Source organism: Akanthomyces muscarius, chromosome 2 (genome assembly GCF_028009165.1).
Source record: "Akanthomyces muscarius strain Ve6 chromosome 2, whole genome shotgun sequence".
NCBI lineage: Eukaryota > Fungi > Ascomycota > Sordariomycetes > Hypocreales > Cordycipitaceae > Akanthomyces > Akanthomyces muscarius.
Genome location: NC_079242.1, coordinates 1,862,331 through 1,889,156, shown reverse-complemented (window position 1 = coordinate 1,889,156; position 26,826 = coordinate 1,862,331). Strand labels below are relative to the sequence as shown.

The 26,826-nt window shown below is 52.8% G+C and overlaps 9 protein-coding genes across 9 annotated transcripts; 5 read left to right on the top strand and 4 right to left on the bottom strand.

The window, feature by feature from the left end:
* Positions 1-12: 12 nt before the first annotated feature.
* Positions 13-1,978, top strand: LMH87_003729 (uncharacterized protein; the record flags this gene model as incomplete). Its single annotated transcript, XM_056194842.1, has 6 exons — positions 13-40; positions 101-126; positions 180-1,316; positions 1,368-1,629; positions 1,687-1,898; positions 1,952-1,978. The coding sequence occupies 6 exons, from the start codon at positions 13-15 to the stop codon at positions 1,976-1,978; spliced, it is 1,692 nt and encodes a 563-aa protein (XP_056048530.1).
* An 877-nt stretch (positions 1,979-2,855) lies between these two features.
* On the top strand, positions 2,856-3,613 carry LMH87_003728 (uncharacterized protein; the record flags this gene model as incomplete). The annotated part of the gene is made up of 4 exons (XM_056194840.1): positions 2,856-3,057; positions 3,158-3,190; positions 3,313-3,359; positions 3,440-3,613. The coding sequence occupies 4 exons, from the start codon at positions 2,856-2,858 to the stop codon at positions 3,611-3,613; spliced, it is 456 nt and encodes a 151-aa protein (XP_056048529.1).
* A 300-nt stretch (positions 3,614-3,913) lies between these two features.
* LMH87_003727 (uncharacterized protein) lies at positions 3,914-4,446 on the bottom strand (the record flags this gene model as incomplete). Its single annotated transcript, XM_056194839.1, has 3 exons — positions 3,914-3,986; positions 4,039-4,247; positions 4,300-4,446. The coding sequence occupies 3 exons, from the start codon at positions 4,444-4,446 to the stop codon at positions 3,914-3,916; spliced, it is 429 nt and encodes a 142-aa protein (XP_056048528.1).
* A 246-nt stretch (positions 4,447-4,692) lies between these two features.
* LMH87_003726 (uncharacterized protein) lies at positions 4,693-7,278 on the top strand (the record flags this gene model as incomplete). The annotated part of the gene is made up of 2 exons (XM_056194838.1): positions 4,693-5,192; positions 5,241-7,278. The coding sequence occupies 2 exons, from the start codon at positions 4,693-4,695 to the stop codon at positions 7,276-7,278; spliced, it is 2,538 nt and encodes an 845-aa protein (XP_056048527.1).
* Positions 7,279-7,590: 312 nt separating this feature from the next.
* Positions 7,591-8,349, top strand: LMH87_003725 (uncharacterized protein; the record flags this gene model as incomplete). Its single annotated transcript, XM_056194837.1, has 5 exons — positions 7,591-7,624; positions 7,678-7,748; positions 7,876-7,898; positions 7,984-8,016; positions 8,112-8,349. The coding sequence occupies 5 exons, from the start codon at positions 7,591-7,593 to the stop codon at positions 8,347-8,349; spliced, it is 399 nt and encodes a 132-aa protein (XP_056048526.1).
* A 3,445-nt stretch (positions 8,350-11,794) lies between these two features.
* Positions 11,795-12,619, bottom strand: LMH87_003724 (uncharacterized protein; the record flags this gene model as incomplete). Its single annotated transcript, XM_056194836.1, has 1 exon — positions 11,795-12,619. The coding sequence occupies one exon, from the start codon at positions 12,617-12,619 to the stop codon at positions 11,795-11,797; it is 825 nt and encodes a 274-aa protein (XP_056048525.1).
* Positions 12,620-17,555: 4,936 nt separating this feature from the next.
* Positions 17,556-18,689, bottom strand: LMH87_003723 (uncharacterized protein; the record flags this gene model as incomplete). Its single annotated transcript, XM_056194835.1, has 1 exon — positions 17,556-18,689. The coding sequence occupies one exon, from the start codon at positions 18,687-18,689 to the stop codon at positions 17,556-17,558; it is 1,134 nt and encodes a 377-aa protein (XP_056048524.1).
* Positions 18,690-22,042: 3,353 nt separating this feature from the next.
* On the top strand, positions 22,043-23,280 carry LMH87_003722 (uncharacterized protein; the record flags this gene model as incomplete). The annotated part of the gene is made up of 2 exons (XM_056194834.1): positions 22,043-22,155; positions 22,209-23,280. The coding sequence occupies 2 exons, from the start codon at positions 22,043-22,045 to the stop codon at positions 23,278-23,280; spliced, it is 1,185 nt and encodes a 394-aa protein (XP_056048523.1).
* Positions 23,281-23,516: 236 nt separating this feature from the next.
* LMH87_003721 (uncharacterized protein) lies at positions 23,517-24,892 on the bottom strand (the record flags this gene model as incomplete). Its single annotated transcript, XM_056194833.1, has 4 exons — positions 23,517-23,918; positions 24,006-24,183; positions 24,323-24,444; positions 24,569-24,892. 4 exons carry the CDS (start codon positions 24,890-24,892, stop codon positions 23,517-23,519), a joined length of 1,026 nt encoding a protein of 341 aa, XP_056048522.1.
* Between the last annotated feature and the right edge of the window lie 1,934 nt (positions 24,893-26,826).

Below are 26,826 nucleotides of genomic sequence, written 5' to 3'. Positions count from 1 at the left end.
TAATCTAGCATCATGAACGGCGACAACTATTCGTCTAGAGGTGAGTCGGTTGTTAGCTCAGGCAAGCACCCCAACGCTGACGGAATGCTTGCGGCGAAAGAAGGCGACAACCGTCGGGATCATCAGGTAAAGACAAGTGCTTTCACACGTACCGACCATTTCACTCTAACAAGAAATAGTCTTCGCGCGGTGAACGAGGTGAACGAGGCGAACGCGGCGAACGAGGCGACAGGAGCGATCGTGGTGATCGTCGTGACCGCGGCGATGACCGACGAGACAGACACAGAGACAGAAGACGCTCGCGATCCCCCCACGATCGCCACCGCCGTGACCGCGACCGCGATGGCGATGCATATGCATCCAGCAGAAACCACAGGGATAGGGAGCGCGAGGAACGATACCAGGGCGGGGGCGGTCGCGAACGTCGAGGCGACAGAGAATGGGACAGAGACCGCGGCAGCTCGCGCCGTGATGCCCGACGTGATGACGATGGCCATGGCAGGCGCGATCGCGATGGTTTCGATGACCAACGTCGTGGCGGCAGAGAGCGCCGCGATGACGGATTCGCTCGCCAGCAAGAACGCCGAAGCCCTTCTCCCCCGAAGCGCCGTGAGCCCACGCCTGATCTGACCGACATTATCCCCGTCCTTGAGCGCAAGCGCCGCATGACGCAGTGGGATATTAAGCCTCCTGGATACGAAGCTGTCACATCAGAACAAGCAAAAATGTCGGGCATGTTCCCTCTGCCCGGCGCACCGCGACAACAGCAGATGGACCCATCCAAGCTCCAAGCTTTCATCAACCAACCCGCGGGCGGCCAAGTCAGTAGCGCTGGACTCAAGGCCAGCAACTCGAGACAAGCCAAGCGTCTTCTGGTTTCTAACCTCCCGAGCGGAGCGACTGATGGCGCGCTTGTTGCATTCTTCAACTTGCAGCTGAACGGTCTCAATGTCATCGAGGCCACGGACCCTTGTGCGCTAAGCCAGCTCTCGAACGACAACTCTTTTGCGGTCCTGGAATTCAAGAATACGGGTGATGCCACAACTGCTCTTGCTCTGGATGGAATTTCCATGGTAGCCGACACTCCAGGAATTAGTATTCGTCGCCCGAAGGACTATGTCATGCCCGCCGTACCGGAAGATGTTATCTACAATCCCGAGGTCGTCTCTAATGCTGTGCCTGACACAATCCATAAGCTCTGCCTTACAAACATACCGCCGTTTCTCACCGAAGATCAGGTATTGGAGCTCCTGGCAGCCTTTGGCAAACCCAAAGCCTTTGTGCTCGTCAAAGACAGAAGCACGGAGGAATCGAGAGTATGCAATCCATACCCCTCTGCCACTGCTTTCGCGCTAACCGAGAATCAGGGAATCGCATTCGCCGAGTACGCTGACCCTGGCAGTGCAAACGAGCCGGCCCTAAACACTCTCAACGGAATGGATGTGGGCGGCAAGAAGCTCAAAGTTGTCAAGGCCTGTGTTGGCGGAACCCAGGTGGCAAACTTCGATGCTGGTATTAATGCTATCAGTAACCTTGCTGGCCAAGGAAATGGAGGCGAGGCCACAAGAGTTCTCCAGCTTCTCAACATGGTTACTGCTGAGGAGCTCCTTGATAACGACGACTACGAAGGTAACGATGACTTTTGACTAGCCGCGAACCAGCACACGGTTACTGATTATAATATAGAAATCTGCGATGATGTGCGAGACGAGTGCTCCAAGTACGGCAAGATTTTGGACATCAAGGTACCACGTCCAGCTGGCGGAAGCCGCCAATCGGCTGGTGTCGGTCGTATTTTCGTCAAGTTCGAATCGGCAGACTCTACCACTAGCGCCCTCAAGGCACTAGCAGGTAGAAAGTTTGCCGACAGAACCGTCGTGACGACGTACTTCCCTGAGGTAGGCCTTTATATGCATGCCTTCATTCACAGCTCTGCTAACGAACTGCGCAGGAGAACTTCGATGTCAGTGCCTGGTAAGTAGGCTGGGACGGCATAGGAAACAGTCGCTCGGGCCAAGCCCAAAGCTTTGACCTGGTGTGACCAGCTTTGTTCGAGCTGAACCTTTCATTTGTTCTTTGAAATAAATATGTATTGTACAACCGTCGTTTAAAGCAAATTAGGAGATCTAGGAGCTGCTGGGGAATGTCATGAGATTGAGAGAACCGTTTGCGATGATACCGCGAGAGCGTGGGTACGATACAAGCTTGGCGTAAAGTTCGTGATTTACAATGTCGGATTATGCTTCTTTACAGCGGGGGTCACTTGGAAACTAAGCCTACTTGACGCGTTAGCAAGAATGTCTCTCGGGGAAATTTGCATTTCTCAAGCGTTGTGTATGGAGTGTGATCAGAAGTCCAGTAAGTGCAGTGAGAGCCCGAAAGCCCTCTAACTTAAGAGGTACCAGAATAATAACAATGTGTTCGTATCATCATATTGACAAGGCTGGGTGTTGTATGGTGTGCAGGGGTGAAGAGTAGGTACTTACGGTACAGAAAAGGCCACTGTGCGTAACAACCTTCCTGAAGCTATGGCAACTCATGCGACCAGCATGAGGACGTTTGGTGCAGAGAGAGTTACGTGAGGAAGGCTCAAAAAATTTGGCGGAGACAGATGGCAGCAAGAAAGCTCGACCCACTCCTGTTCGCTATCAGCACGTGACGATAGACTGACAGAGACTAGCTCACACGACGAGCACACCACGCACAAATCTGCCCTAACTAAGCGAAAATTTGCACCGCTCCACAATCTGAGCCCAGTGTCCGTGCTGCCCTCCCAAACCTCATTGCGCAGCCCAGGAAAACTCCATCACGACTCCTCCAACCTCAACACACGACAACCGACAACCACCGAAAACATGGGTAGACTTCACAGCAACGGCAAGGGTATCTCTGCCTCCGCCCTCCCCTACAGCCGCACTGCTCCCAGCTGGCTGAAGACCACTCCCGAGCAGGTCGTTGAGCAGATCTGCAAGCTCGCCAGAAAGGGTGCTACCCCTTCGCAGATTGGTGTCATCCTCCGTGACTCCCACGGTGTCTCCCAGGTCAAGCTTGTCACTGGTACGTTTATGCGATGGACATTGGACGACGAGGATTCAACTCGGGCGACTGGGCTATCACTGGACTATCAACTTTGATGCTAACCTCTATCGCCTGTTAGGTAACCGCATTCTGCGCATTCTCAAGTCGAGCGGTACGAACCCCTGAATATATATGGCGATATGTGATGGATATACATATTGGAGTTTGATCTCTCGCGAAGAGACAAACATACCTCATGCCTCTGCGCGGTTTTGACTGACAGAGTGATTATAGGCCTTGCTCCCGAGCTCCCTGAGGACCTTTACATGCTTATCAAGAAGGTATGCAATGATCTACAATGCCACGGGCGCTTGTGCTCTGGCGCTACGTCGTTGAAATAACATGCTAATCATCCACCCAGGCTGTCGCCGTCCGCAAGCACCTCGAGCGCAACCGCAAGGACAAGGACTCCAAGTTCCGCCTCATTCTCATCGAGTCCCGTATCCACCGTCTGGCCCGTTACTACAAGACCGTCGGTGTCCTTCCCCCTACCTGGAAGTACGAGTCCGCCACCGCCAGCACCATTGTCGCTTAAACGGAGAAAATCCTAGTCGAGTTCGTGCCGCGCCGCTGTGGATTTCCCTGGTTTGGAGTTGGGGAAACGTTTTCGGAAAACAAAATACACCTGCATTTAGAGCCATGATGCTTATGCGCCAGTCCTAGCGGACTACTGAAGGTAGTCGAATGCTCAAATTGATAGCAATTTGTCTACTATAAAAAATCGTATACATTCAACTGCTGGTATCTTAAATGTGAACTATCCCATGTCCTATATAACGCCTTGCCTATGCAGAAACCGCTCTTCGCAGCAGCGCCATGAACATCATTTGACCAACTAACTTGAACCTTCGATTTCCTTGGACCTTTGTATCAAATATTCACCAAGAACTCGCAACGGATCCTCTGGCCTAGTATATGTTAGTGCCTGGTCAGGAGCGCACAGTCTTCGCTTTTACACACTGTTCTTTGGCTAGCATCTTCATTCCTTCAAGAAGCGCCCCCGTGACCTTGGTGTTCAGATAGCGTCGCGTGGAATCGCCATGGGGAGCGGCCTCTGATGGTATAGCGAATCCTGGATCGGGATGTACTGATGGAGCACGAGATGCTTGGGCGGGTGTGCCTGTTCTGGCCGGCGCTGGACTCGCAGCAGCATTTGCGGGAGCAGGAGACTGTTTCAACACGTCAGAGTTATCTCAAGGCCAAAAACGAGGCACATCGTACAGCTTGATCGACTGATGCGTCTGTCATAACGACATCTCTGTGCGGTGTGTCGAGGTTTGACGTGTCAGCAGCTGTGTCCGCACCGTTAGCGACAGTCTGGGCGACGGCATCCGGCGCCTGTTCGATCGGGGTCGTTTCGTCGACCATGTTTGCAAGTCAAGTTGCAATTGGCTATTCCCGAAGAAAACGCGACAGGCCGTCGCCTGCCAGTTCCTTGCGCCGGGCTAAATGGCGGGGCTTGTTTGAAGCTCCCACTTGGAAATCACCTGACCTCGCGTATGTAAACGTGAATTGGCGATCGCTGGACGCGTCTCAGCCGCACAACTGGTACCCCTGGACTTCAAAGTTTTTTGCGGCAAACAAAAGAGCGTGGCTCAGCATGGGTTGCCTACAATGAACGCATTTGTAAAGAAACTGCCATCAGGAGCTGGCTCTGATGTGTCGTTGTATACACCCTTGAATGCCGAAAAAGATGGCCCCCCACTGAAGCGAGTGAAGCGGGATGAGAGCACTACAGTGGAGTCTGAGGAATCCGAACAATCTATCTTCGATGACGATGAAGAGCAATGCGATACCGAAAAGGTTTGGAAACGTTCTGATGGCCGAGATAAAACACCAAAATCTACAGACGTCGAAAATGCTTTACCGGCGATGCAGCCAGACGAGGCTGCCTTAGAAGCATACGAAGAATACAAATCCTCTCAATCTAGCGTACAGGAAAAAATTACGGCGAAGGCGAAACCACTGTGGGTAAAGGGGAGGAGCTCTATATACGTGGACGCGTTCAACTTGGCCCTGGACACTGTGCTCGAGGAAGAAGCAAAGCTCTTTGACGAACGGGAACTTGGTGTATTCGACCAATGGAAGTCGTTAGATTATGAGGCGCAGTATTTGTATGTCACATGAAACTGACAAGTGAGTTCTTGCTGACCAAGATGCAGGTATGTGCGTCTCTTTCTAAGAAAGACGGCCGCTTGGCACCGATCCTCCCGTCTTGGCTATTACAATGATATTGCGAACCTTGACGTGCCAATCACTACACTGCAACAGAATAGATGCCTTGCAGGCAGCCCCTCTCCGGATGGACTCACAACTGCGGTGGATGGAATCGGCGTCGAAGATGAGAGGCTGGGCCCCGCGTTTACCTTTGCCGACTCCTCCGAAGTGCTGCTCACGGACATGGAGGAAGCAGCATCTCTGCTTTACTTGGACGAGCTGAAGGCTCTCGCAAAGGAAACCAAAATACAAGGACGGACGAAGCCCGAGTTGATACGAAGTCTATCTCAAATGAGTCGCAAGCAGACGGGTCTCATGGAGATGGGTCTCAGCAGACAAAACAGCCGTGAATCGACAGGCTCTGGTGATTCTGGCAGCCCGATTGCTAAGCTCGAGAGGGAAGATTCCAAACAGAAAACAGTGTTCCTTTCCAAAGTGACAGGCATACTTGGGCCGTGTATCCGACTGTCCTCGGCTGTGTTTAAGCTGTTTCAGCGGGTACATCTTGTGTTTTACCGATCGACAGAATGGACTGAAAAGTCTCTGACGACCATCATTCTCGCAAAGATTGCTCGCAGAAACTTTCCCGAGTACATTGTTTGCCGCACCAGTACTATATTCGCATCACGAGAGCACGTTTTGGAGTTTGAAGCCGCGATTCGGCTAGAAGCGGAGATTGACATGTGCCTAGAAGGCAGTGGAGCGGTGCTGGACAAGGGATGCCAGCGAATTCTTGAAATTTTCGACGTTGTATACCCTCGCTGGAAGAAGTTGCTGGAGGAGGAAAGACACAAGGAGCAAACCATGTATGAGTTTGGAGAGGGAGCGTACTTGCGACGTTTCAATCCTGGCCACTCTTATACACGGGTTCTTGCGAAAGCAGGCTATGCGATGGGAAAATTTAAAGAATACGCGCGCGAGCACGAGTTACTGAAAGAGTTGCTGGGACAAAAGATGTTTCATCTTGCCCGTCGAGGCGACTGGTATCAGCGCAAAGCCCTGCTAGAAGAGAATTACATGGCCAAACTCGGTGAGCCATGCGCTGCTGCAGAGTTGGAGCGTCGGAAGAAAGAATGGAATAAAACGGCAGCTACCACTTGCGAAATGGCGCTTCAAGACCCAGACTGTCATTTGACGTTTCACTTTGGCTTACAGAGGCGACTGCTGAAGCTGGAGAAGAAGCTGCGTATTCCGAAGCGACTTCAGCATGACTTTGGCCACGTTAGGCTAGCCAAACCTCTGGAACTCACAGTACAAGGAATTCAGCTCAAGCAAGAGGCGACACCCAGACCGGGCAGCATCGGCGTTCCTACCAAGACCATTTGGCTTGACGAACTAGACTCAGAGGGCGAGTGCAGTGTCGAGGATATGTGTTTGAGCCACTTTCGTGCAGAGGGATGGAAGGGCTATCACTCCGAGGGCCGTATCGTCAGAACGCTCTTTGCGTATCTCTTCTACGACATACTATTCCTCTACATTCCCAACGTCTTCCAGACCGCTTTTCAGACATGCCCTCTCGACTTACACACGGATGTGTTCTTTCCCACAAGAGTGTCCGAGATCAATCACAGGCTTGTGGAGATTGAAAACGGCGGCGCCGAGGACCTTGTGCGATCCGTGTGGGAACGAGAACACGAGCGACGTACAGCAGTCGTGGGACTCAACTGGGACTATGAAATCGACGACTTGCTGGAGCTTGTGCGATGCTTTGACGGAGACGCTCTGGCGGCGGTTTGCAAAGTCATGGCCCAGGAGTACAAGCAGAGGGGGGGCGGCATCCCAGACTTGATTCTATGGCGTACTGATGAGTCGCGTGATGGCACCGTGGGGGAGTGCAGGGGAGAAGTGATGTTTGCAGAGGTCAAGAGCGAAAATGACCGCTTGAGTGAAACGCAGCGAGTATGGATCCATGTGCTGACCGCAGCTGGAGTCAAGGTGGCTCTCTGCAATGCCGTCGCCAGAGAAGTCCGCGAAGTGGGCTGAAGCAGCAACAAGCCCCAGAGTTGCAAGAATTGGACGCTGCATGCCTGCTCGCTGATCAAATGAACCCGCGGTAGCGGTTGTCAACAGCTTTCTTAGCTCGACGGCATTCCGAGGTGGTTGTGACAGTGCCCGCCAGAATCGTCGTGCTATCACAGTCACCGTGCCGAAAGAGAGGAGATACGCCAGGTGTGGTGAAGCTGGTGCCCTCATGCGCCATGTTACTCTAGTGGCGCAATCTCTAGCTGCAGCTCCGGGCATATCACAACAGGAGCGAGGGTACGAGAACAGGCACATGACCCGCGTGAATTACGCATGGGCAGGAGCAGGATGCACTGTGGTGCCGTTTGTGAGCGGTACACTGATAGTGGAGTGCTATGGAACAAACTGACATGACGCTAGCTCGAGAAGGTGTCATCTGGTTATCAAAGAGGAGCAGACTGTGCGGACACAAACGTGTAGCGCATCAGCTGGTGAATCGCGCAGTCAGAGCAATGCACAGCCCTGAGATGTTTGACGATGTTTCGTCTCGCGCGGGGGGTGGCACGACTCCTTTCAAACTACCGGCACATGGACAGCGCGAGGGATCGAGGCTGACAGGATGGCATCGGCGAGGCGAGAAAGCAAGTACCGCAGGCTTCGAGTGTGATGGCGTGTGCCTGCACCTCTTCCTAGCTACATGGTCTAATGCAATGCGCCTGCATGCAGGATCCAAGCCAAGCTGGGCATGAAGTGGAAAAAGTACGGATAGAATATGCAGCTATTATTCTTTTTTGATATTCCCTCTTCACGCACAAGACTCGGAAACACTACTAATTAAAAGTGCCTTTTTTCAGCTCTGTCGATTTTCCTCGACCTTTTTGCAGCGCAGGGCCGGACGTTTTCCGTAAGGACGCGATGCGACGCGAATGCAACGGAAAGGTCTGTGATGGCTGCTATTGCGATATCCCACAGGGCAGCACAACCCCGCTGGGAGACAATGGGCGGGAAGAAGCCGAGAGGGGCAGCGAAAGCACAATGAACAACAGCTCGTTAATATACAAGGAGCCTGGCATGTTTAGCTCAAGAGACTAGCCAGGCCAAAAGCCAAAATCCCCAAAGCTTGGGCAAGACACGGGAGACAAGCTGGGCTCCACACCACCTCGTCCCAGGATTTGGGTTCCACCATGACGGGCGCTTATAGAGCTGCCAATCAAGAGGCCCAGGCTGGCTGTAGTGGGTGATGAGCTGTTGCAGGGGGGAGGCCACTAGCCAATGAAGCCAGTTCTAAATCGGCCGCTGGCGCTTAGAGCTCGTCACTGACTGGTCCAGCCCTGGCAAGGGGGTGTGGGAGGATGGGCTGGGGGGAATGATGATGCTCTCCAGGCAAAATCCCAGGGAGGGAAGACACATCTCTGCGTGTGCGGTTGCACGACTGAGGAAACGAGAATGCTGAGGGGGCTGGTATTGCACATCGCTGACAGTGGCGCGGGGGATTGTCCGATTTGTGCAAGTGGTTGAGCGGCCCTGTACGACGTGTCGTGGTCAACCTCAAGCCGATGGATAACTCGACAGTCAAGAAGGTGTGTAAGTCGCAAACCAGGACTGATCCCACGTGGAGGACTTTCTGCATTCCTTTTTCCACCACCCCCAACCCCACCAAGGAAACAAAGTAGCAATCTAGCTCTGGGGAGTTGGACAAGGGTCATGGGCATCTGCCGAGGGCGCGAACAGAAGATAATGTCCGAATTCGAACCTGCCCGAGCAGCAACTGGAAGTGGGAGCTCCTTCACATGTGGCGGCGGCGATACGCCAATGCAGTGATATTGAAGCCCCAAAAACCAAAGAGTTTCATCCAAACGACAGCACTGGCGCCCAGATGAAGTTTCTTCTTCCTTTGCTTCTACCCGCTCGGCCCGTTGCAGTAATCCCCGATGATGAGCTGCCAGATGCAAGTTGAGTGGGCAGGAGGCGATATGGCGCGAGCTGTCGCACATGCACACAAGAAGGTACGGGTGGCGAGGGGTTGGGCGTGTGTGTTGGCATTGACGTGATTGCAAGAAAATAAAACGACCATTTTTAAATAAAATAAATAAAATAAAAAATAAAGGTTGCACAAAATGCAGACACTCTCTAGCTCTTGTGTCGTTGAAAGATGGCGCGTCGCACAAAAGTTGACAGCACGAATCGACTCAGGGTGGTGTCGAAGCCGTCGCATCGCCTTGGCACGCAGAGATGTGCGGCGCAACCTCGTCGGCTCGCTCCAAAAGGCGGTATAGAGACGACAAATTGCCAGATGTGCCATGGAGAATGAGTGTACATTGTCCACTCACCCCTGCAGTGTTTTTTTTTTGTTTTTTTTGTTCTTCTTATATATCCCAGGTATCTGGGTCACTGTGTCTCTGCGACGACATTGTCCAGTCCACCAGGGAAGGCGGGATACATACTGGCGCAGAAAAGTGGTGGTGGTGGTGGTGGTGGATTGTGCCTCGGGATGCGCACCATCAAGCCACGATTCGGAGAGTAAATAAAAATTAAATAAAATGAAAAAAGGGCCAGCAGCACCCGAGTTACTTTTTGTTTTTGCAACTACCGAAGTGTCCACTAATCAAGAAGGGACATTTTGGGATAATTTCTTGGTAATGGGGCTTCAAATGGAATGGTGCCGTGCTGCACAAAAGTGGTGTATTCTATGCAAAAGCAAGCCTGCAACAGATTGATAATCCCAACCGCCAAAACCTGACAACGCTTCTTCAGCAAGCCTCCCCAAGTCCGAATTTCAAAAGGACATTGTGATCATCAGAGCTCTCGTTTTCAGCATCTCATTGTTTGGGAGACTGCAACGGCCGTCTATAGTGTTTATACTTTCTAAGCGTTAGACCCCAGCATGCACAGAGCACAATGTGCTACCAAAAGCTCTATCCGGAATAGAATCAATAAAGCTCAATGAACCAACTTCGGGATTTCTTCCATCCTTGCGTGAAATTAACACCGTTTCAACTATAAATTTTATGCAGCAAGGCTTTCTTTCGTTCCCCTTCCCCGTCCCCCACTGAAGCCCTGCCCTTTTTAGCGCCCATCACTTCCCACCGGCCGGCCTTTTTCCCTCTCTTCTGCCTTGCAGGGGGGGTGCAAGGAAGACAATCTGACGGGCTTTTTTTTTTCTCCCTTCTCCTCTCTATATCGAACGGAAATCTTTGCCGCTGATGATTCTTCTCCACAGAATACAAATAGATGTATTCGAAAACGGAGGGCTTGGGTTGGACATCCATGTCTGTAGGTAGGTAGGGTTGTTCTTTACACAGACAGGGGGGAGACGACTGTGGTGTTTCTATATGCCGGCACTACTGCGCTGCAACGGGTCAAGACAGAAACAAAAAACAGGCAGATCCGGGACCCATGTCCAATGCTGGGGCTGCTCTTGCAGCGTCGTACTGGTAGCAGCACCGTGTACCAAGTCAAGATGCGTGGTTTTCTGTGTAGACTGAAGCTGCGGCCGGGGGCTAAAGTAGGAGGCGTGCATGCCCACTGCCGGGTCGGAGGGGGGGAAACGGCTCGCGCGCATGTCGTAGATTGCTGCTGTTGCATTTCCCCGCCGCGGAACTTTTCTGCCTTTGAGACTAGCATCTGTCTCTCTCTTTCCTTGCCCAGCTTGCGCCTTTCTTGGCCCCCATGGTTGTGCTGCCCTGCGCCAGGGTTGTCGTGGTCGTGGTGGCTTGGTGCAAGTTCTTGTCCGGCTCGGTACTTGGCATCAGGCAGTGCCGTCCACTCTGCATAGCCCTCGACCATGGCTGAGACAATGGGCATCTCCATGGTTGAACAAATCACATCATAGTAAATAGGCTTGGTGTTGAAAAGAATTTGAAAAGAAATGTATGAGTAGTAAGAGTCACACGCCTGGCTACCTAATCTGTCTGTGTGTGACTCTTGGTGGCAGAAAGCTGAAAGAGAGGTGGGTTGTGCCAGTCAGTGCACCATGACCTCCCAAGCATGCCACCGCACCATCATTTGGTTTCCAATACCCATGCTAAATACAGAAGAAAAAATCCACATGTGAGAAAAAAAAAGAAAAACGAGTCAAGTCGATAGCCTGAAAAAGTACTCTCAAAATGCTTGCCCGTTGTCATGTCATCCTGGCGCCTATCCTTCCCCCAATATGATTGCGTGAAATCGTTGGATGCGTTCAGCATCGGCCAGCGTATTAGCACCGAAGCGTCATCCTTGCGTGGTTTTTTGTGCTCCCCGTAAAACTCCCAGGAGGTATAAAGAGATAAAGAAAAGAAGTCATCTAAAGACAGGGAATATGAATGTAAAAAAAGGACATAAGAAAACAGGATGGGTCAAACAAAACTCTGGTGCCAAAAGAGATTTTGCTCATATGCAATCCCAAGAAGGTCAAAATGGTTGATATCGATTTTGCACGGCTGTTGGCCAGGCAGCAGCCATGCAGGTCATAACGTCGTCTCAGTAAAATGCGGTAAGTTGCTTCTCGAAACCAGTCGAGAAGAGTGAATATGGCGGGCGCGGCTCTCGTCCCAGATTATTCAACCTTGCGTCTCTTGCCGCGGGGGGCCGGCTCCATACGTGGGGTGTAGGTGACGGTCCTCGTCACGACCTCGCGAATGTGGCGGACGCTGGTACGCGCCGACTTTCGCTTCTGATCGGCATAGTGCGCCTTGAGGGCGGCATCCCAGTCAAAGACGGAGTGGGAGGAGCGGCCGCTGTACGGTGAGAACATGGAGCTGACGGCGCTCATGGGCGAGTCGAGGTTGGAGATGGCGGGGCTCGGGGGCAGCTTGAAGCTGGGAAACGAAGTTGGGCCCGTGGCCGGGGCCGACATGGGCGCCTTGGAGAAGGGGCTCGGGGGCACGAGAGAGGCAGAAGCGGACGCCAGCGCTCGCTCGACGGCCGAAGCCTTTTCCGAAGCAGATGGCGTCTTGGCGGAGACGGGCGGTGAGGGCTTGCTGCTGCTGGCGGCCGAGGTAGCTGGTGATGTTGATGGCGACTGCTCATCCTTGACGCTGGCGCTGCTGGTGCTGTCGTCGCTGCTGGCGCCGCTGTCATCGGCCTTTTCGCTCGCGATGGTGGCGGACGCAGACGCGGGTGCCGTCGTTTCGGGAGCGGGAGCGGCCATGGGAGCGGTCACGGAGGGGGAGTTGAGAGACATGGCCTTGGAAAGGAAATCGGTGTAAGCCAGCGGCGGGCTGATGGGCGTCTTGATGAAGTCCGGTTCCGCCTTGAACGATACGCCAAGCAGGCCGGAGAGCGGCGTCGCCGTAGTGGCAGAGGCGGCAGAGGTGATTTCCGAGGGGAAGTTGCTGGTGACGGGTGTGGCGACCTCGAGCTTGGGTTTGGGGCCAGGCATTTTGAAAAGAGGGTATAGGCGTCTGCTTGGGGTCGGAAACACTTTTGCTGAAGCTGTGACGAACCAAAGACAGAGGGGGGGGACGACGTGAGCGACGGGTATCGAATAAGTGGCCGTGTACAACACCGAGGAGATGGGGAAGAGGATGTCTGGCGTGACAAGGTAGGAGGGATGAGTCGACGATAAAGTCGAAAAGAAGTGAAGGCTGTTGGCGATCGAGCAAAAGAGCAAGACGGAGGATGGTCAAAGTCGGCCTTGGGGAAAAGGAAAGAAGGGGAGAGGCAAGCGTGGGAAGGAGGCGGCAGCGTTGGCGGTTATGTATATTGGCAACGAGTCACTAATGAGAGCGAGCCCAGCATCAGCGAGTGGTGGATGAAGAGGAGGGTGTGCGGCCTTGGTCTTCTGGGGGGGGGGGTTGGATGGGATGGGATGTGTGGAGTCTGAAAGGGAAAAAGAGGCACAAGAAGTGGTGGTGATGGTGGTGGTGGTGGTGGTGGTGGTGGGATGGTCGAGGCGACGGCGGAGGGGAGTGAAGTTGAGGGGCAGCTGCCACCAAAATTGAAGCATACCTACCTAGGTACCTAACTACACCCCCAGCAGCCAGGCGCTGAAAGGCGGTGCCACAGTGGACAAGCTGCAGCGTTGGCAGGGCCTGTAATCTGCAGTGCGCTGTAAATTACAGCGCTTGCAAGGTGGACTGTGCGCTGTGTTGTGTCGTTTCAACTGGCGCCAGACAAGGCAGCGAGCGGTTTGCAAGAGTAGGCTAGGTATGCACCGGTAGGTTCGCAAAGAGGGGGCGAGGGGGTTCGAAAAGGCGAGCAAGGATTCCCTGGAGAAAGCCCGTCAACCTGTGTTTGGGATGTGTGCCGGTGCAGACAATGTCTGCGCACAACGGGTGGTGCGTATAAGTCTGTTCGCTCTGGTTCATGTCGGGGGCCACCTAGGTATCTTGCTGATACAGGCAGCTCCAAGCAGGCGGCCGGAGCAGACCAGGATCAGGAAATGCGTCCCGGGGAGGGGCCAGGATTGATTTGAGATTGAGAACGGCCTGGTAAAGCTATCAGTAATGAGGCCTCGCGGGCGCTGATTAGAGGTGCGATGGGAGATGCGTCGGCGGCGATGGAGTACCTAAGATGTGCCTGCGCTGTAGTCCATTGCAAAGAGCGCTGCAATGACTGTACCTAGAGAGCGCTATCACAGACGCTGTCCAGAAAACAGGTGGTGGGCCCTCTTGTTTCTCGCTCGGCGCCTGCTCGACGGCTCACAGCCAGTAGTCTGCCTGTCGCGGCGGGGGGGGGGGGGAAACCCTCTCCCTGCTCCTCCTCTCCTCTCCTCTCTCCTCTCTCTCGCTCTCGCTCTCACCCAAAACCTGTCAACCTGGTATGCCTGTCTCCTTGGACGACTAGTCTGCCTTTTTGCCTCTACGCGCCCACCCTTCTGGTAGCCAAAAGCGAAAGGAGCTCCCTCATGTCCTGTGATTCGACCCGGCGCTCCCCCCCCCCCCCCCCCCCCTGTCGTTGATCGGGGCTGTTACGATTGGACAACAGTCCGGGGTGCGGGGGGTGTTTCCAAGGCTTACTGGCCAGACCCTCTGTTACAGTACCTTCAGCGACTACGAGAATCGAACTCATGACCTTTTTCTTCTAAATCGCTTTAACCTTTCTGCTTCTACTATTACTTATCCCCGCTGCTAATAGGCGTTGTCAGCGTGAATGCCAGGATCCCAAGCCTCGGGCGGTTCGCCTTGGCGTATTCCACACAATTGGTCGAGCCAAACGGCTTCTCTCCCCCTCCCCCCCCGCCCGGCGCACCAACTCACCTTGTTTCTCGTTCTCTATCCGTAAAATGAACGAACATCTCAGGTAGACAGACCCCCGTATATACCAGGCAAGGGGGCCGCGGACGGACCCAACATCCCTGGTCTGTTACCAATTACCAAAAGGATGGGCGCAGGCCAACGGCGCCGCCGGTGTGGCCGGGACCGGGGGACGCGGCGCAGCTCCGGTTTCCTGCGTTGAAATTCGGGCGAAGCAGTGGAGAAGGAGGCGTGGACTAACACGGGTCGGGTGGATGCTATTTCAAGACGCATGCACAACACAATCTAGTTGTGCAAAGCTGGGACAAGAGATGATCGCGATACTGTACCGTAAATGTGCAACTTCAACCGCGCTCAAAGCCTTGAAGCATACAGACCTTCTCTGTTCGCCTTTACTCCCTCTCTTGACTATCGTCCTTGACCGGCCCAAGCCGTCTCAACTCGTCCTCCATCTAAGCGCCGTCATCCAAACCCAACCCCCCCTATATGCCAAACTTCGCATCCATCTCCCATCATCTTGACTAATTCAAATGAATTCAAAACAGACACGCCCACTCCGTTGATGCGTTGCCCCGGGCTCTCCGCCTTCAGAGCGCCCCGATCACCAGCCATTGGCTCTCCATGCTGCCGCTCTTTCATGACACAGCATCCATCGTCCCCCGGCGAGCCGCCGCCTTGACCATCCACTAACTAGTTCACGGCCCGGGTTCTACAGGGCCAAGGCTGGCTTCTGTATGACCAGCCGCCGGGTCGCAAGAGGAGAAAACGAACAACAACAATAATAAAAACAGCATGAGGCACACCGGCGTTTTCTCGACTTGGCCTCCCCGCCCAAACTACTGGACGTCCATCAACCCGGCTGGGGTCCCGCTGCAGGCTGTTGCCTGCCAAAAGCATGCAATAACCCTTCTTGTGTACCTTGACCCGCGCTTGGATTTTGTTTTCTCTCCCTTCCCGTCGCACCTGATTTAGCTTATTCCACATTCAGTTTCCCTTGCCTTTTTTTAATCACGGAAGCCCCCCTGTCGATAAGCGCCGTTGCATACCATCTTGCATTGCATCGACTAACGGGGCCTTGTCTTCCAGAACGATTCAGAGCATCAACATCTCAGCCAAATTGTCTTTGTGTTTCAACTTCTAGCACCAGGCTCCCGTCTCCTGACGCCCTGTACTTTTTCCACTTTCTCGCGCTGTCCTCATTTTTGTGGCGTTTCAGGCAAGCCATTGGGCTTGGGGTTTTGTGGCGCTCGAACTAAAACGGTCAGCCAACTGGCTTCTCGCACGTAGCTCGTCTGGCCGTGAACCAGACTGCCGGGACCAATGACGCCTCCTCACTATTGGTCAATGCCCAATCGGCTCCAGTACAAGGCTTCATTCTTCCCGTTGGCAAAAAAAATCTACCCGCTTGCCCGCTTTCTTGGACACCGCCCTTGTTGCTCAGCACATCGGTGAATGCGCTGGCTCATGGACACAAAGGGACCCTCGCATTCAGTTAGCCGCCTTTATTTCACGGTTGAAAAAACACCGTCATGTTGTTGTTTTCCCTTTTTCGTCTTCTTCCCCGTCAACAGTGGCAATTTTTTCAGTTGCACATGCACATTGAAGGACCAAGACTGCAGACGCCTCCCGCGCCGACTACCCACCTTGATGCGGCCGTGGCTGCATCTGCAAGCGTATTTTTGGCAATGCAGGCGATATTATACACATGCACGGGTGACAATCGGTTCCATTGAAGCTTCTTACTTTTTGGTTTTCACCGAACAAGCAGACTTCAGCGTGGCTGCCTCGATAGCATGCATGTTGCACACACCCAGACAAATCGAGCAGTGCACGATGTTTGCGGCCCAGCAAGGCTTCAAAGAACGCTAGGTCAGTATCAAAACTTTTACAAGTCGGGGCCTTTTAGCTCTTGACAGCACATCAATTTGTATGAGCTAATGCCAGAGCTGCTGGCAAGTGCCCTCTTGTGAGTTGACGATAGACACGCCACAGCGCCCCGAGGCTGCCCAGGTGGCGCGAGGCAGCGGCTACAGCCTTTTCGTTCTTAATTTGTAATTTTGGTAGCTTCTGTAGAATTCTAATATTAGCCGTGTAAATTATTGCTCACACCGCCATCGCCCGAAAGCCTTGACAGGTTGAGCTGCGAGCCTAGTAGACACTCCCAATTAACACTTGTCTGCACTCCATCTCTGCAAAAGGCAAGCACCGAGTCAAGCGCGTGAGAGAAATTACGCCAATAGGCTCACCGCATACTTATCGTGCTATTACGTGTACCGCCAGCATTGAGCGTGGCTTGCAGCTCGTACGACAGCCCAAGATGTCGGCGCGTGGGATCAGTAGTAACGGCCCTGCGTGGTCATCTGCGACTCTGACCAGCTGAGCCTGATATTTATATGCGCGAGTCCGGTGGCTTGCATGATGCAACCTCATTGAATCCATTTTGCATGATTGTAAAAAGGAAGCCAGAACTGAGGGCCGGCCAGCCATGCAGCCGGGGCGTGTCTGTCTGCTGACTGGCGCAGCGCCTGCAAGCACAATCCTGCGTTGGCCCCAAGTGCAAGATTATGGCGCGGCGACTTGAGACGGATTCTGCAGTATGGATCAAACTAGATTTTTCATGTGCAAACGGTGATTACAGTAGTAACACAGTTAATAAACGTGCGAAGATGGCCAGTGGGGTAGCATAATGAACTTGTTTTTGGTATATAAAAAATAAAAGGTGTATGTAAAAGTGCCCCCGTGCTCAGCTGCTCGCAATAGACACGACAAAGAAGTGTAAAATGGTATTTCCAGTAAAAATGAGGTCAAAGGCGGTATATATTCATCAGAAGCAGAGTTAAAAAGACCCCAAACATTTCGACCGCAAGTCGAACAAACATCATTCCATCAACCTCTCATCCATCCCCTTTTTGAAAGTTTAATAAACGCAATGCCAAAAAGATCATCAATTGTACTTCTAGCTTTTCCCCTGCAAGAAAAGAAAAGCCAGTCGGAGAGAACTGTGTTACTTCGTACGGTCAAATGCCATCAAGGCATGCTCCGTTTGGCCGTCGTATGCGCCGCGAATAGGCCGTCACCACCGCCCGCAAACTTCACTCCCGTTCATGAATGCGTAGGCGCTTACAGGTTGCCAGTCAGGCCCTGCGTAGCACCGCTGCCGACGATACCGTTCACGTCCACTCCGGTGGCGGACTTGACGGTGGACTCGACGCTGTCGGTGGCATCACCGACAACGCCACGGGCAGAGACGCCTTCGATATCAGCATTGACGTCGGCAGCAGCATTGACGCGCTCACCAGTGGCAACATTGGCATTGACACCCACATTGCGAGCACCGACGTTGACATCAGCGTTGACGTCAGTGTTGACGCGCTGGCCAGTGACAACATTGGCAGTCACGTCGGCATCCACATCACGGACGTCGACCTTAGCATCGGCGAGCTGGCCACTGGCGACGTTGGCCTTGATGTTGGTGTCGGTGCCGAGCAGCTCGTCGGCGGCAACCTTGGCGTCAACGTTCACGCTGCGAGGATCGACGTTGACATCAGCGTCAACAGTAGCCTTGATTTGCTCGCCAGTGGCAACGTCGGCGTCGACATTCACAGCGCGGGAGTTGACCTCCACGTCGGCGTCAGTGTCAATCATCTGTCCAGCGGCAACGCTGGCGTCAACGTTCACGCCGCGAGCATTGACGTCGGCAGCGGCAACCACAACACCGTTGTCAAGGACCGCCTCGCGGACATTGACGTTGGCTTCGGTGTTGACATCAGCGTTAATCGCAGCGTCGACATCGGCCTTGATTTGCTTGCCAGTGGTCACGTCAGCGTCGATATCCACAGCACGAGCATCAATGTCGAGATCTTCGAAGATGGCGTCTGCCTCGATTGCGATAGCAATGCCACCGTCGTAGCGGGCGTTGACCTTGGCATCGGCAAGCGGGCCATTACCGACATTGGCCTTGACGTCTGCGTCGGTGCTGAGGAGCTCGCCGTTGTTGACGGCAACGGTCGCCTTGGTGCCGTCGTGGGCGAGGATACCACCATTCTGGCCAGCGATGCCGCCGACATCCTTCTCAACGCCGTTGACGTTGGCCAGGTTTCCGAGGCCAGTCGTGCCAGTTGCGCTCTGGACGGTGTTGCCGACAATGTCGCGGGTCTCGACGTCGACGTTCGCGTTGACGTCGGCGGTGATGGGAGCAGCAAAGGCCGAGCTGTAGAGGCTGGCGAGCAGGAGGCTAGTTGTCGAGACCTTCATTTTGTCTGTTCAGCGAGCTTCGCGGTTTTGATTCTTTGAGGGTTTTGTAGGTAAATAATGAGATGAAAAGAGTGTGTAAGTGGCTTGCAAAAGCGATGCCGGGATCAGAAAGGAGCGTATGGGGTGAGTGATGCAAAGTAACGAAGGCTATCAGAGGTGAGAAGAGGAACGAAGAACGGAACCTCGGGGCGCCTGATATATATTCCTTCGCCAAACCCAGTCTACTGGTGTCGATCCATCACGCGTCTTCTTCATTTTTTCCTTCTCTTCCGCCGCCTCTCCACTGTTCGGCCTGATTTTTCTGTGTGAGCCCCTGTTGAGCGGAAGATGCACTCGATTTTTTCATTGCCGCCCCAGACATGAGACCATTTCATTTGGCTACGATGGAGTATCGTGCCTGCTCTTGCCCAGTCAGAGAGAAGTCCGGGTGCGAAGCGAGGACTTTGCAGCAGGCTCGGTGATGGTTCATCCGACGCGGTTGGTCGGTGTGTGAGACATTCGTGACAGATATGGCCAGCTTCTTCCAGCTAGATCGGCAGGTCATGAGACAGGCACCGGGCACGCGGAAATTGCCGCCCACTGATATCTCCTATGTCGATCGTTGATTGTGACGCAGGTGCGAGAAAGTTTGTGATGGAGAGCAGCTGGTGATGAGGGGGGTGGAAAGCCTCGATGTTTTACGCATTGGATTTGGTAAACAATTCCGCTGCACAAGCAAATCCCAATTAAGTTGTTGGATGCTTGGACTCTTCTGTATAAATTCCGCTCCATAAAATGATGAAAGCCTGTGATGGTATCCGTCCGTACTGGTACACTCGGCCATCTGGATGACGCCACCACTCACAGCCCTACCCGTCTCTTCAGTCGCCCAGACAAAGCCAAGAAAAACAATAAGATCGGCGAGTGCTTTGTTTTGCTTTTACTTTCCACTCTTTGATAGTCGCGTATTAAACAATGTCTTGGTCGCATCTCTCCGCTCACAAATTGGAGCCCCGGGTGCGGCTTCGCGTGACTTGCAGCACTAGCCCCAGCGCAAACAAGGAAACCCAAAAATACCACTCGTCATCATTGGTTAATCTTCCGCGGATCAGAGAAGAAGGTGAGAAAAGATGCAAGATAAGAGCGACCAAGAGAATGGCAAGAAGATATCCTTCGAGTAAACAAAAAAAAAAGCAGAGTTGTACGCCTTTGTAGTTTGCTTTGATAGCTGTATTTTGGTCGCCCATCGCGGCCCATCTCGTGGAGAAGTGAGACATTTTGATATTAGAGACCCAGGTACTGCCCGGGGTTTGAAAAGGAGACAGGGGCTACAAAGGATTTTTGTAAAGGCTTTTTTTTTTTGGCCGTGGCGCAACTGACTCAATCAAGTCGGCATTTGACCAGGAAATTTACACACATAACCATAGCAGCAGAACAGAGCACAGAGCAGCACAACCCCTGGATACCGCCATGTACTGGTAATAAGAATAGTCATGTTGACTAACCTAGATTTAGGGTTGTTCTACGGGGGGGTTTATACATAATATTATCTAGTGCTGCTTGTCTGTGCTGCTGTGTGCTGCTCCGGGTGGATGGGGGACGCTTTTGTTAGCTGGGAGCTCGCTACCCTCGAAGCTGAGACGTCCACTTCCAACAACAAAAGATTACCTTTACGAGCTGACTTGCAATAACGAATCCTTATCTAGCAGGCATGAATTACATTTCTGCGACTCTGAGGCAGTTTGTATTGCTTGAATGTAGCTGACAGCAACTCCCTTGACGGGACAAAGTCTGGCGGCCACAGTCGCCTTCGCCCCCGTTCAACCTTGATTCATGATGTATCGGGCGCAAGAATAATACGCCGGGACCTGTAAAGTATCCCAGTAGTATCTTCAGCATTGGGGTTACATTTTACAGAAGCTACGATTCAAGGTTTTGCCCTAGCAGTAGCACGGGAGATGTAGTCGCTTCAGCCAGCATTTACAACAGTCTCCGAGCACGTGGTTTTCTTCTCTCTACTGAACTCGCTTGACACGCCCATTAATATTATTTTAGTAGACTTTTCAGGTTCTGGAACAGTAAGCAGTGAGTAGTTACTCTGAGAAAGCATCAAAGCTTTACAAAATGGAGCGATCGAAAAGCAGCAGCAATCTAACCTGTCCAGCCCAGCTGCAATTCGGGAAACATAGAAACGTCAAGTGTCCTTTGATATACCCACACAGCCGAGGTCAATAATTATACTGCATTCTTGGCAAAGCATGCAGACGACTTCGAGCTGGTCCAAGCGGAGCACGGCGACCTCATTCGCCAAAGATATGAGGGTGCAGGTCACTGACTTTTCGAGCCAGCATCGCCAGGCGAACCCTCTTTACAGACATGCAACTTTATTATTGAACCATCTTGAGCGTTATAGGTGGGTTTTCTTCAGCCAACACTCAGTCACTTATTACAAACGCTCCATGTGCCCCGGTAATGCAACTGCACAGCCACGTCATAATGGATTGCGGCTGCAGCTGCAACGCCGGGGATCCATGCCGTGACCCAAGCTGACTGATGAACGGCAGCTACTTAACCCAAGGCCAATAATAGTATCGTTTTATTATGTGAGAACTTCCAATATTTCAGCTACCTGCATCGGCAAATGGGTTTCTATAGCGTCAATGCGCTGTCCAACTCTGTGGTCCAAGGCACAACTGTGCCATGGGACGCAAAATCCCCAGAGCTGTCTCCGCCTCGAAGCACGCTCTGCATAATATTGCCTGTGGCATAATCGTGAGAATGGATTGTACTTGCCGCAATGGGACCCTATAGGTGCGCTTCATATTGCCCGCTCAGCAGACCAGTGCAAGGAAAAGTCAGAGACAGTTTATTCGAAATCATTTAAGTATCTGCGACACGACTAGCAAGTCATTCTAGAAGTAATCTCACTCCCGCGTTTGACCTTTTTTTACCTTTTTGTTTTAAAAAAAAACAGAATCATGTATCTCTTTCTCTTTTTTAGTTTGGCGGTCGCTGCCGTCTACTTCTGGCGTCGCTTGCGAAAAGCTACCTTCAAGGCACTTCCATCAGGCCCTACACCACTGCCTCTCGTTGGGAACATTCTAGACCTACCAGCAAATGAAGAGCCGGAATTCCAACATTGGCTGAGATTCAAGGATAAGTTTGGCCCAATAAGTTCCATTACTGTATTGGGACAGACCGTGGTTATGCTACACGACAAGCAAGCTGCTATGGACATTCTGGACAAAACGGCCACCAAGTCATCGGGGCGGCCGAATTTCGTATTCGCCACAATGTGCGGCTTTCACAAATGGATCTCGTTTATGCAGTACGATCCAACTTGGCGCCAACATCGAAAAGCGATACATCAACAAATGGGAACGAAGAAGATGGCAGCACAGTTCAATGATGCTCAAGATATGGAGACAAGACGCCTCCTCGTGAGACTGACGGAGGATCCCAAGGGTCTTTTTCAGCACATCCGATCGTAAGTTGTTTGTTGAACCAGTACTCAAAATCGCTCGCTGACAGACTGACCAGAGAGGCTGCTGCCATTATATTAAGAGTCACGTATGGCTATGCTATCAACCCCCATGAACCGGATCCTTTGATGCTTTTGATCGACACAATGATGGACAATTTCTCCAAAGCCTTCGTCCCTGCATGCTGGGTAGTCGACTCCATACCACTACTGCGATTCTTGCCGAGTTGGCTTCCGGGGATGAGCTTCAAGACCACTGCTGCGGACTGGCTGAGAATAAATCACCAAGCCAACGATGTCCCTTATGCATTCGTTCAACAGCAGATGCAAAAAAGCACCCATAGACCATCCTATGTCTCCCAGCAGATTGAACAGAGCACTCGGGACGGTACACTAGCGATGGACCGTGACGTGGAAGACACAATCAAGTGGACCGCTTCCGTCATGTACGGCGGCGGCTCTGACACTACCGCCGGCGTCATTTCCGCCTTCTTTCAAGCCATGGTCATGTTTCCGGACGTTCAAGCCAAAGCGCAAAGGGAGATTGACACTGTTGTCGGCTCGAGCCGGCTGCCCGAACTGCAAGACCAAGACCAGTTGCCCTACGTTTCAGCAGTGGTCAAGGAAGCACTCCGCTGGTTTCCAATCACGCCAATGGGTGTATCTCATGTAAATGAGGAAGAGATCGAGTACGCAGGCTTCACCATCCCGAAAGGCTCAATCATTATGCCAGCGACGTGGTGGTTTCAGAACGACCCGCAGGTCCACGCCAACCCGTCTTCATTTGAGCCCGAACGCTTCATGGCACCGCGAAATGAGCCCGACCCTGCGCAGACCATTTTTGGCCATGGTCGTCGAGTCTGTCCTGGTAGATTCCTCGCCGACATGAGCTTGTTCTTGACTCTGTCCAGAGTGTTGGCCGTGCTTGATGTTCGCAAAGCCGTGGACAAGTCGGGGCAGCCCATTGACGCTAAGCTACAGTTTCAGCCTGGAATGATTTCGCGACCAGCAGAGTTTCCGTTTGATATTGCAGTCAGGAGTCCGTCCCACGCAAGGCTGGTTCAAGATGTTGCCAGCCTTCTGCCCAAAGAAGCAGGCGATGATACTCTGCTTGATCTTGGAACTCGGTGAAATATCATAGTTCTGAATAAAGAGGTCATAAGTAAAAAATACGGCATAATAGACTGTGATGATGGCAATTCAAATCCCTGTTCTTGACTTAATTGTGCAAAATCGCAAGCACTGCTGGCCACATAAAATGCAGCCGTTCCGCTCCATTGCTCTGATCTTCGAAGAGACGTCCAGCTAGAACAATCCAATATCTCCATCACGAGCAACCGACGGATGAGCTCGATTTTCTTCCCCCCTCAGACTGGGTTCCCGGTGACCGGATTGTTGCCCGGCAACTTAGCCAGCGGCCCCTGCTTGCCAACTGGCTCCGCAGGCTCGGGGACCTGAACCTTTTGCGTGCTCGAGTGGCCTGGGCTTCCGTCCGGGCCAACGTTAAGGCTGCAGCCGTGGTCGTCGACGCCGTTGGGGCCCGTGCAGGTGGCGATGGCGTTTTCGAGGCGCTGCTGGTCGGTCCAGCCCTGCAGGTAGTCGCCGTGGAGGCCGTAGCCGGTCGGGTCGCCCATGGCCCACACGAGGTGGTTCGGGTCCTTGATGGCGCCCGTGTCGTAGAAGAACTCGTAAAATACGGACAGGATTGCCTTGGGGTGTGACTCGGGACACACGCCAAAGTTGTACGCGCCAATGGCGGGAAAGGCCATCTTTGCATGGAGAAGAGTAATAGGTCAGCATGACATCAATGGCTGGAGGCAAAATAGAATCCGGTGTATAATGAGGCTTCCACTTACATGATCCTTGTGATTACCGCTGTCGAGGTTGTGGCCATCCCAACAAGACGGGAAGAATGTCTCAGCGCGCATCCGGCCGCAGGGCAGGCGGCTCATATACGGCGTCTCACCCTCGTTGGGCCCTTCGAGGCAGAAATGAGCAATGGCTTGCTGCGCGAGGCTGGACTCGTTGTATATCCTATAAGAAGATACGAGATCAAGCCCGGGTCAGTATTCCATGTGTATTTCACAACATCTATAGCTTCTTGCAAGCACAGACAAGCCGCCCAACCTGCACGGACCAAGAGCGTTTCAATCAACCACAACCGCGCACATACCTGAGAAAAGGGTCGCCGGTTACCATGCGAAGACCTCTAGGGGGCGCAATTGGGGTTGGAGCGCCATCGCAATTCTGTCTGCCGGGAGCATAGTCGCAGGCGCGCTTGATGTAGTACGCGGCCTAAATGCTTGTTGTCAGTATCGTGTGTGCAAGGGAGCATGATCATGTTGGGCCAATTTTTTAGCAGCCAGTGCTTTTCGATATGGGGCTTTTTGTGCCAGGATTATCTGCGTTGGAAACTTACATTGCCCTGCATGGTGACGAGCTCGAAGCGGCCGTCATGACGCTGGTGGTACAGCTGCGGCTGCCAGTAGTTGCTCTTGTCCAAGAGCTTGTCGCAGGTCGTCGCCTGCGCGTTGCGGGCCTGCTCGTTGGACTGCGTCTGCTGGAAGGCGGTGCCGCCCGTCACGACGTGGACGTGCGGCGAGATCTGGCCCGGAAAGACAATCGGGTCGCCGCGCTGGATGGTCAGCGGCGAGCAGTTGACGGTGAACAGCTGCGCCAGTGCCGTGCCAAGAATGACAGCACCGACCAGACCGGTGGACAAGATAGATCGAGCAGAAGGCATTGCAGAGGTAAAACCAAAAGATAGAGAACGGTAACGAATTTGAAAAAGAAAAAAAAGTCTGCACAGCTATCAAGGCAACTACGAGTAGATACAGACCAGGAGGCGCAAACCTATCAAGACAATTTCCGCAGGATCATTCACTTATATATAGTCTATTTGTCGTGGATGTGTCATATATTGTATCGTTTCTCCGAGCCGGCATTGCCATTTCCGGCGTTTACCATCTTCATCCCATCTTAAACACGGCATTGGTGCTATCGCAGCTTACCATCCTCTGTAACATGGCTCCGCTTCATACATTCCGAGTAACTTTGCGCCACGAAACGATCCATGGCGAACCAATTGAAAGTAAGAACGAGGGCCACAATAACGGTTCATTGTATTCTGAAAGAAGCCAAAAGTGAACATGTGGTGGTGGAGTCGGGGAGCCAAGGATTCTGACTAGTTCTCAGATTCTCCATGACTTGTTTCAAGGCTACAGATAATTGCAGTTAGCTCGCCGCTAGACAGGCTTTCGAACGAACTGAAGGAGGATATTTATGTGTACAGATGACAGGAGCCTTCCGTACAGTCAATGGCCTGTTTGTGGCACTTAAAAGCGTTGCTATAAGTTGTGATGGTACATGGCATGTAAGGGCTTCCGAGCTGACAAGTCCGAGACTCCCCGCTTGGGAGGCATTGCCTGATTGGAGGTTTACAATCCCAGACATGAACCAAGCTCTTGGTGAGACACCTCAATGTGACCTCGTGCTGGCTAGCAACTGCGGTCTCGAGACAATGGGCCGATTTGCCGCATGACCAGGGTTGCGAACCGGGTGTTGACTGTGGCCATTGTGATTCTCCGGTAGCTCTATATTGCCACAATACTGCGTTCTCTCGGATCAATCTTCTCGGGGAAGGTCGCCAATGTGACCCAATAAATATTTGTTTGAGGCACAATGGCTGGCAGCGTTGGCAGGCTTGCTTTCTCGACGAGGATGGAGCGCTCCAGCGGAAGCCGCTCCAGAAGCCCACCTTCATAATGCGATTGTTACTTGGTCCGATAAGCGAATACAGCATACAAACTCTGAGCCGATGTCAAAGGCCAGCCTTCTGGTTCAAACACGTACAGAGGTATCAGTTCTAAGAATTCAAGTGCAGATTGGGGGTCAGCTGCCTCGTTACTGCTTTAGGACAGCGGCCAGAAATAGGTCCAAATCCTCGTTTGTTGACCTTCTTTTAGCAACCTCTATATCGAGCCAGTCTATAATCCGCCGAGCTCCAGTAATAATCCCGGGGTAGTTTGCGCTGCGGGTGAGACCGAGCAAGGTCTCGAAATACGCCTTTATGCACAACAGGCGGCTTTGGGCGAGCTAGCCCGTGGGTGACTTTGACACATTCAATGTGTGTTTCCGAGTCCATGTGTCACCAATACAGCAGAGACATGTCGTTCATGGTTCCAGCTTGTTAGTCCGTTTCCTGGTTCTTTCTACCGCTACAGTCATGGAATTGCATTTAGCGCAAGCCAATTCTGGCTAGCAAGTCCGAAGCCAAGAGCTACCCCGGCCGTAGGCGGGGGGGGATCGTTAGGGACGTCAGACGTCGACGTGAACTGAATCGGTCCGTCTCGTCACGAGGCTTGACCCCGCCAATTCCTTCTTCAGAAGCCGGTAGGAGCGCGACGGTCCATGGTCGTTCGATAACGCCACGCAAATCAACGGAGTTGTGGCTTTTCCCTCTCTTCTGCGTTGGCCGTTGGGTAGAGAAGCGAGTTCACGGCGTGACCAAAAAACACCGGCGCGGGGAAGATCCTCGTGGCGTCCCATCCGGCCTCCCGAGCCGAGGAACATATATAGGAAGCTTGTGGTCTTGTGCGCTCGTCCAAGTGCACGAAATGCACACAAGCACATGCTGCTGTTCGTGCCTGCAACGTGCTCTTTCTTTATTAGTAAAGC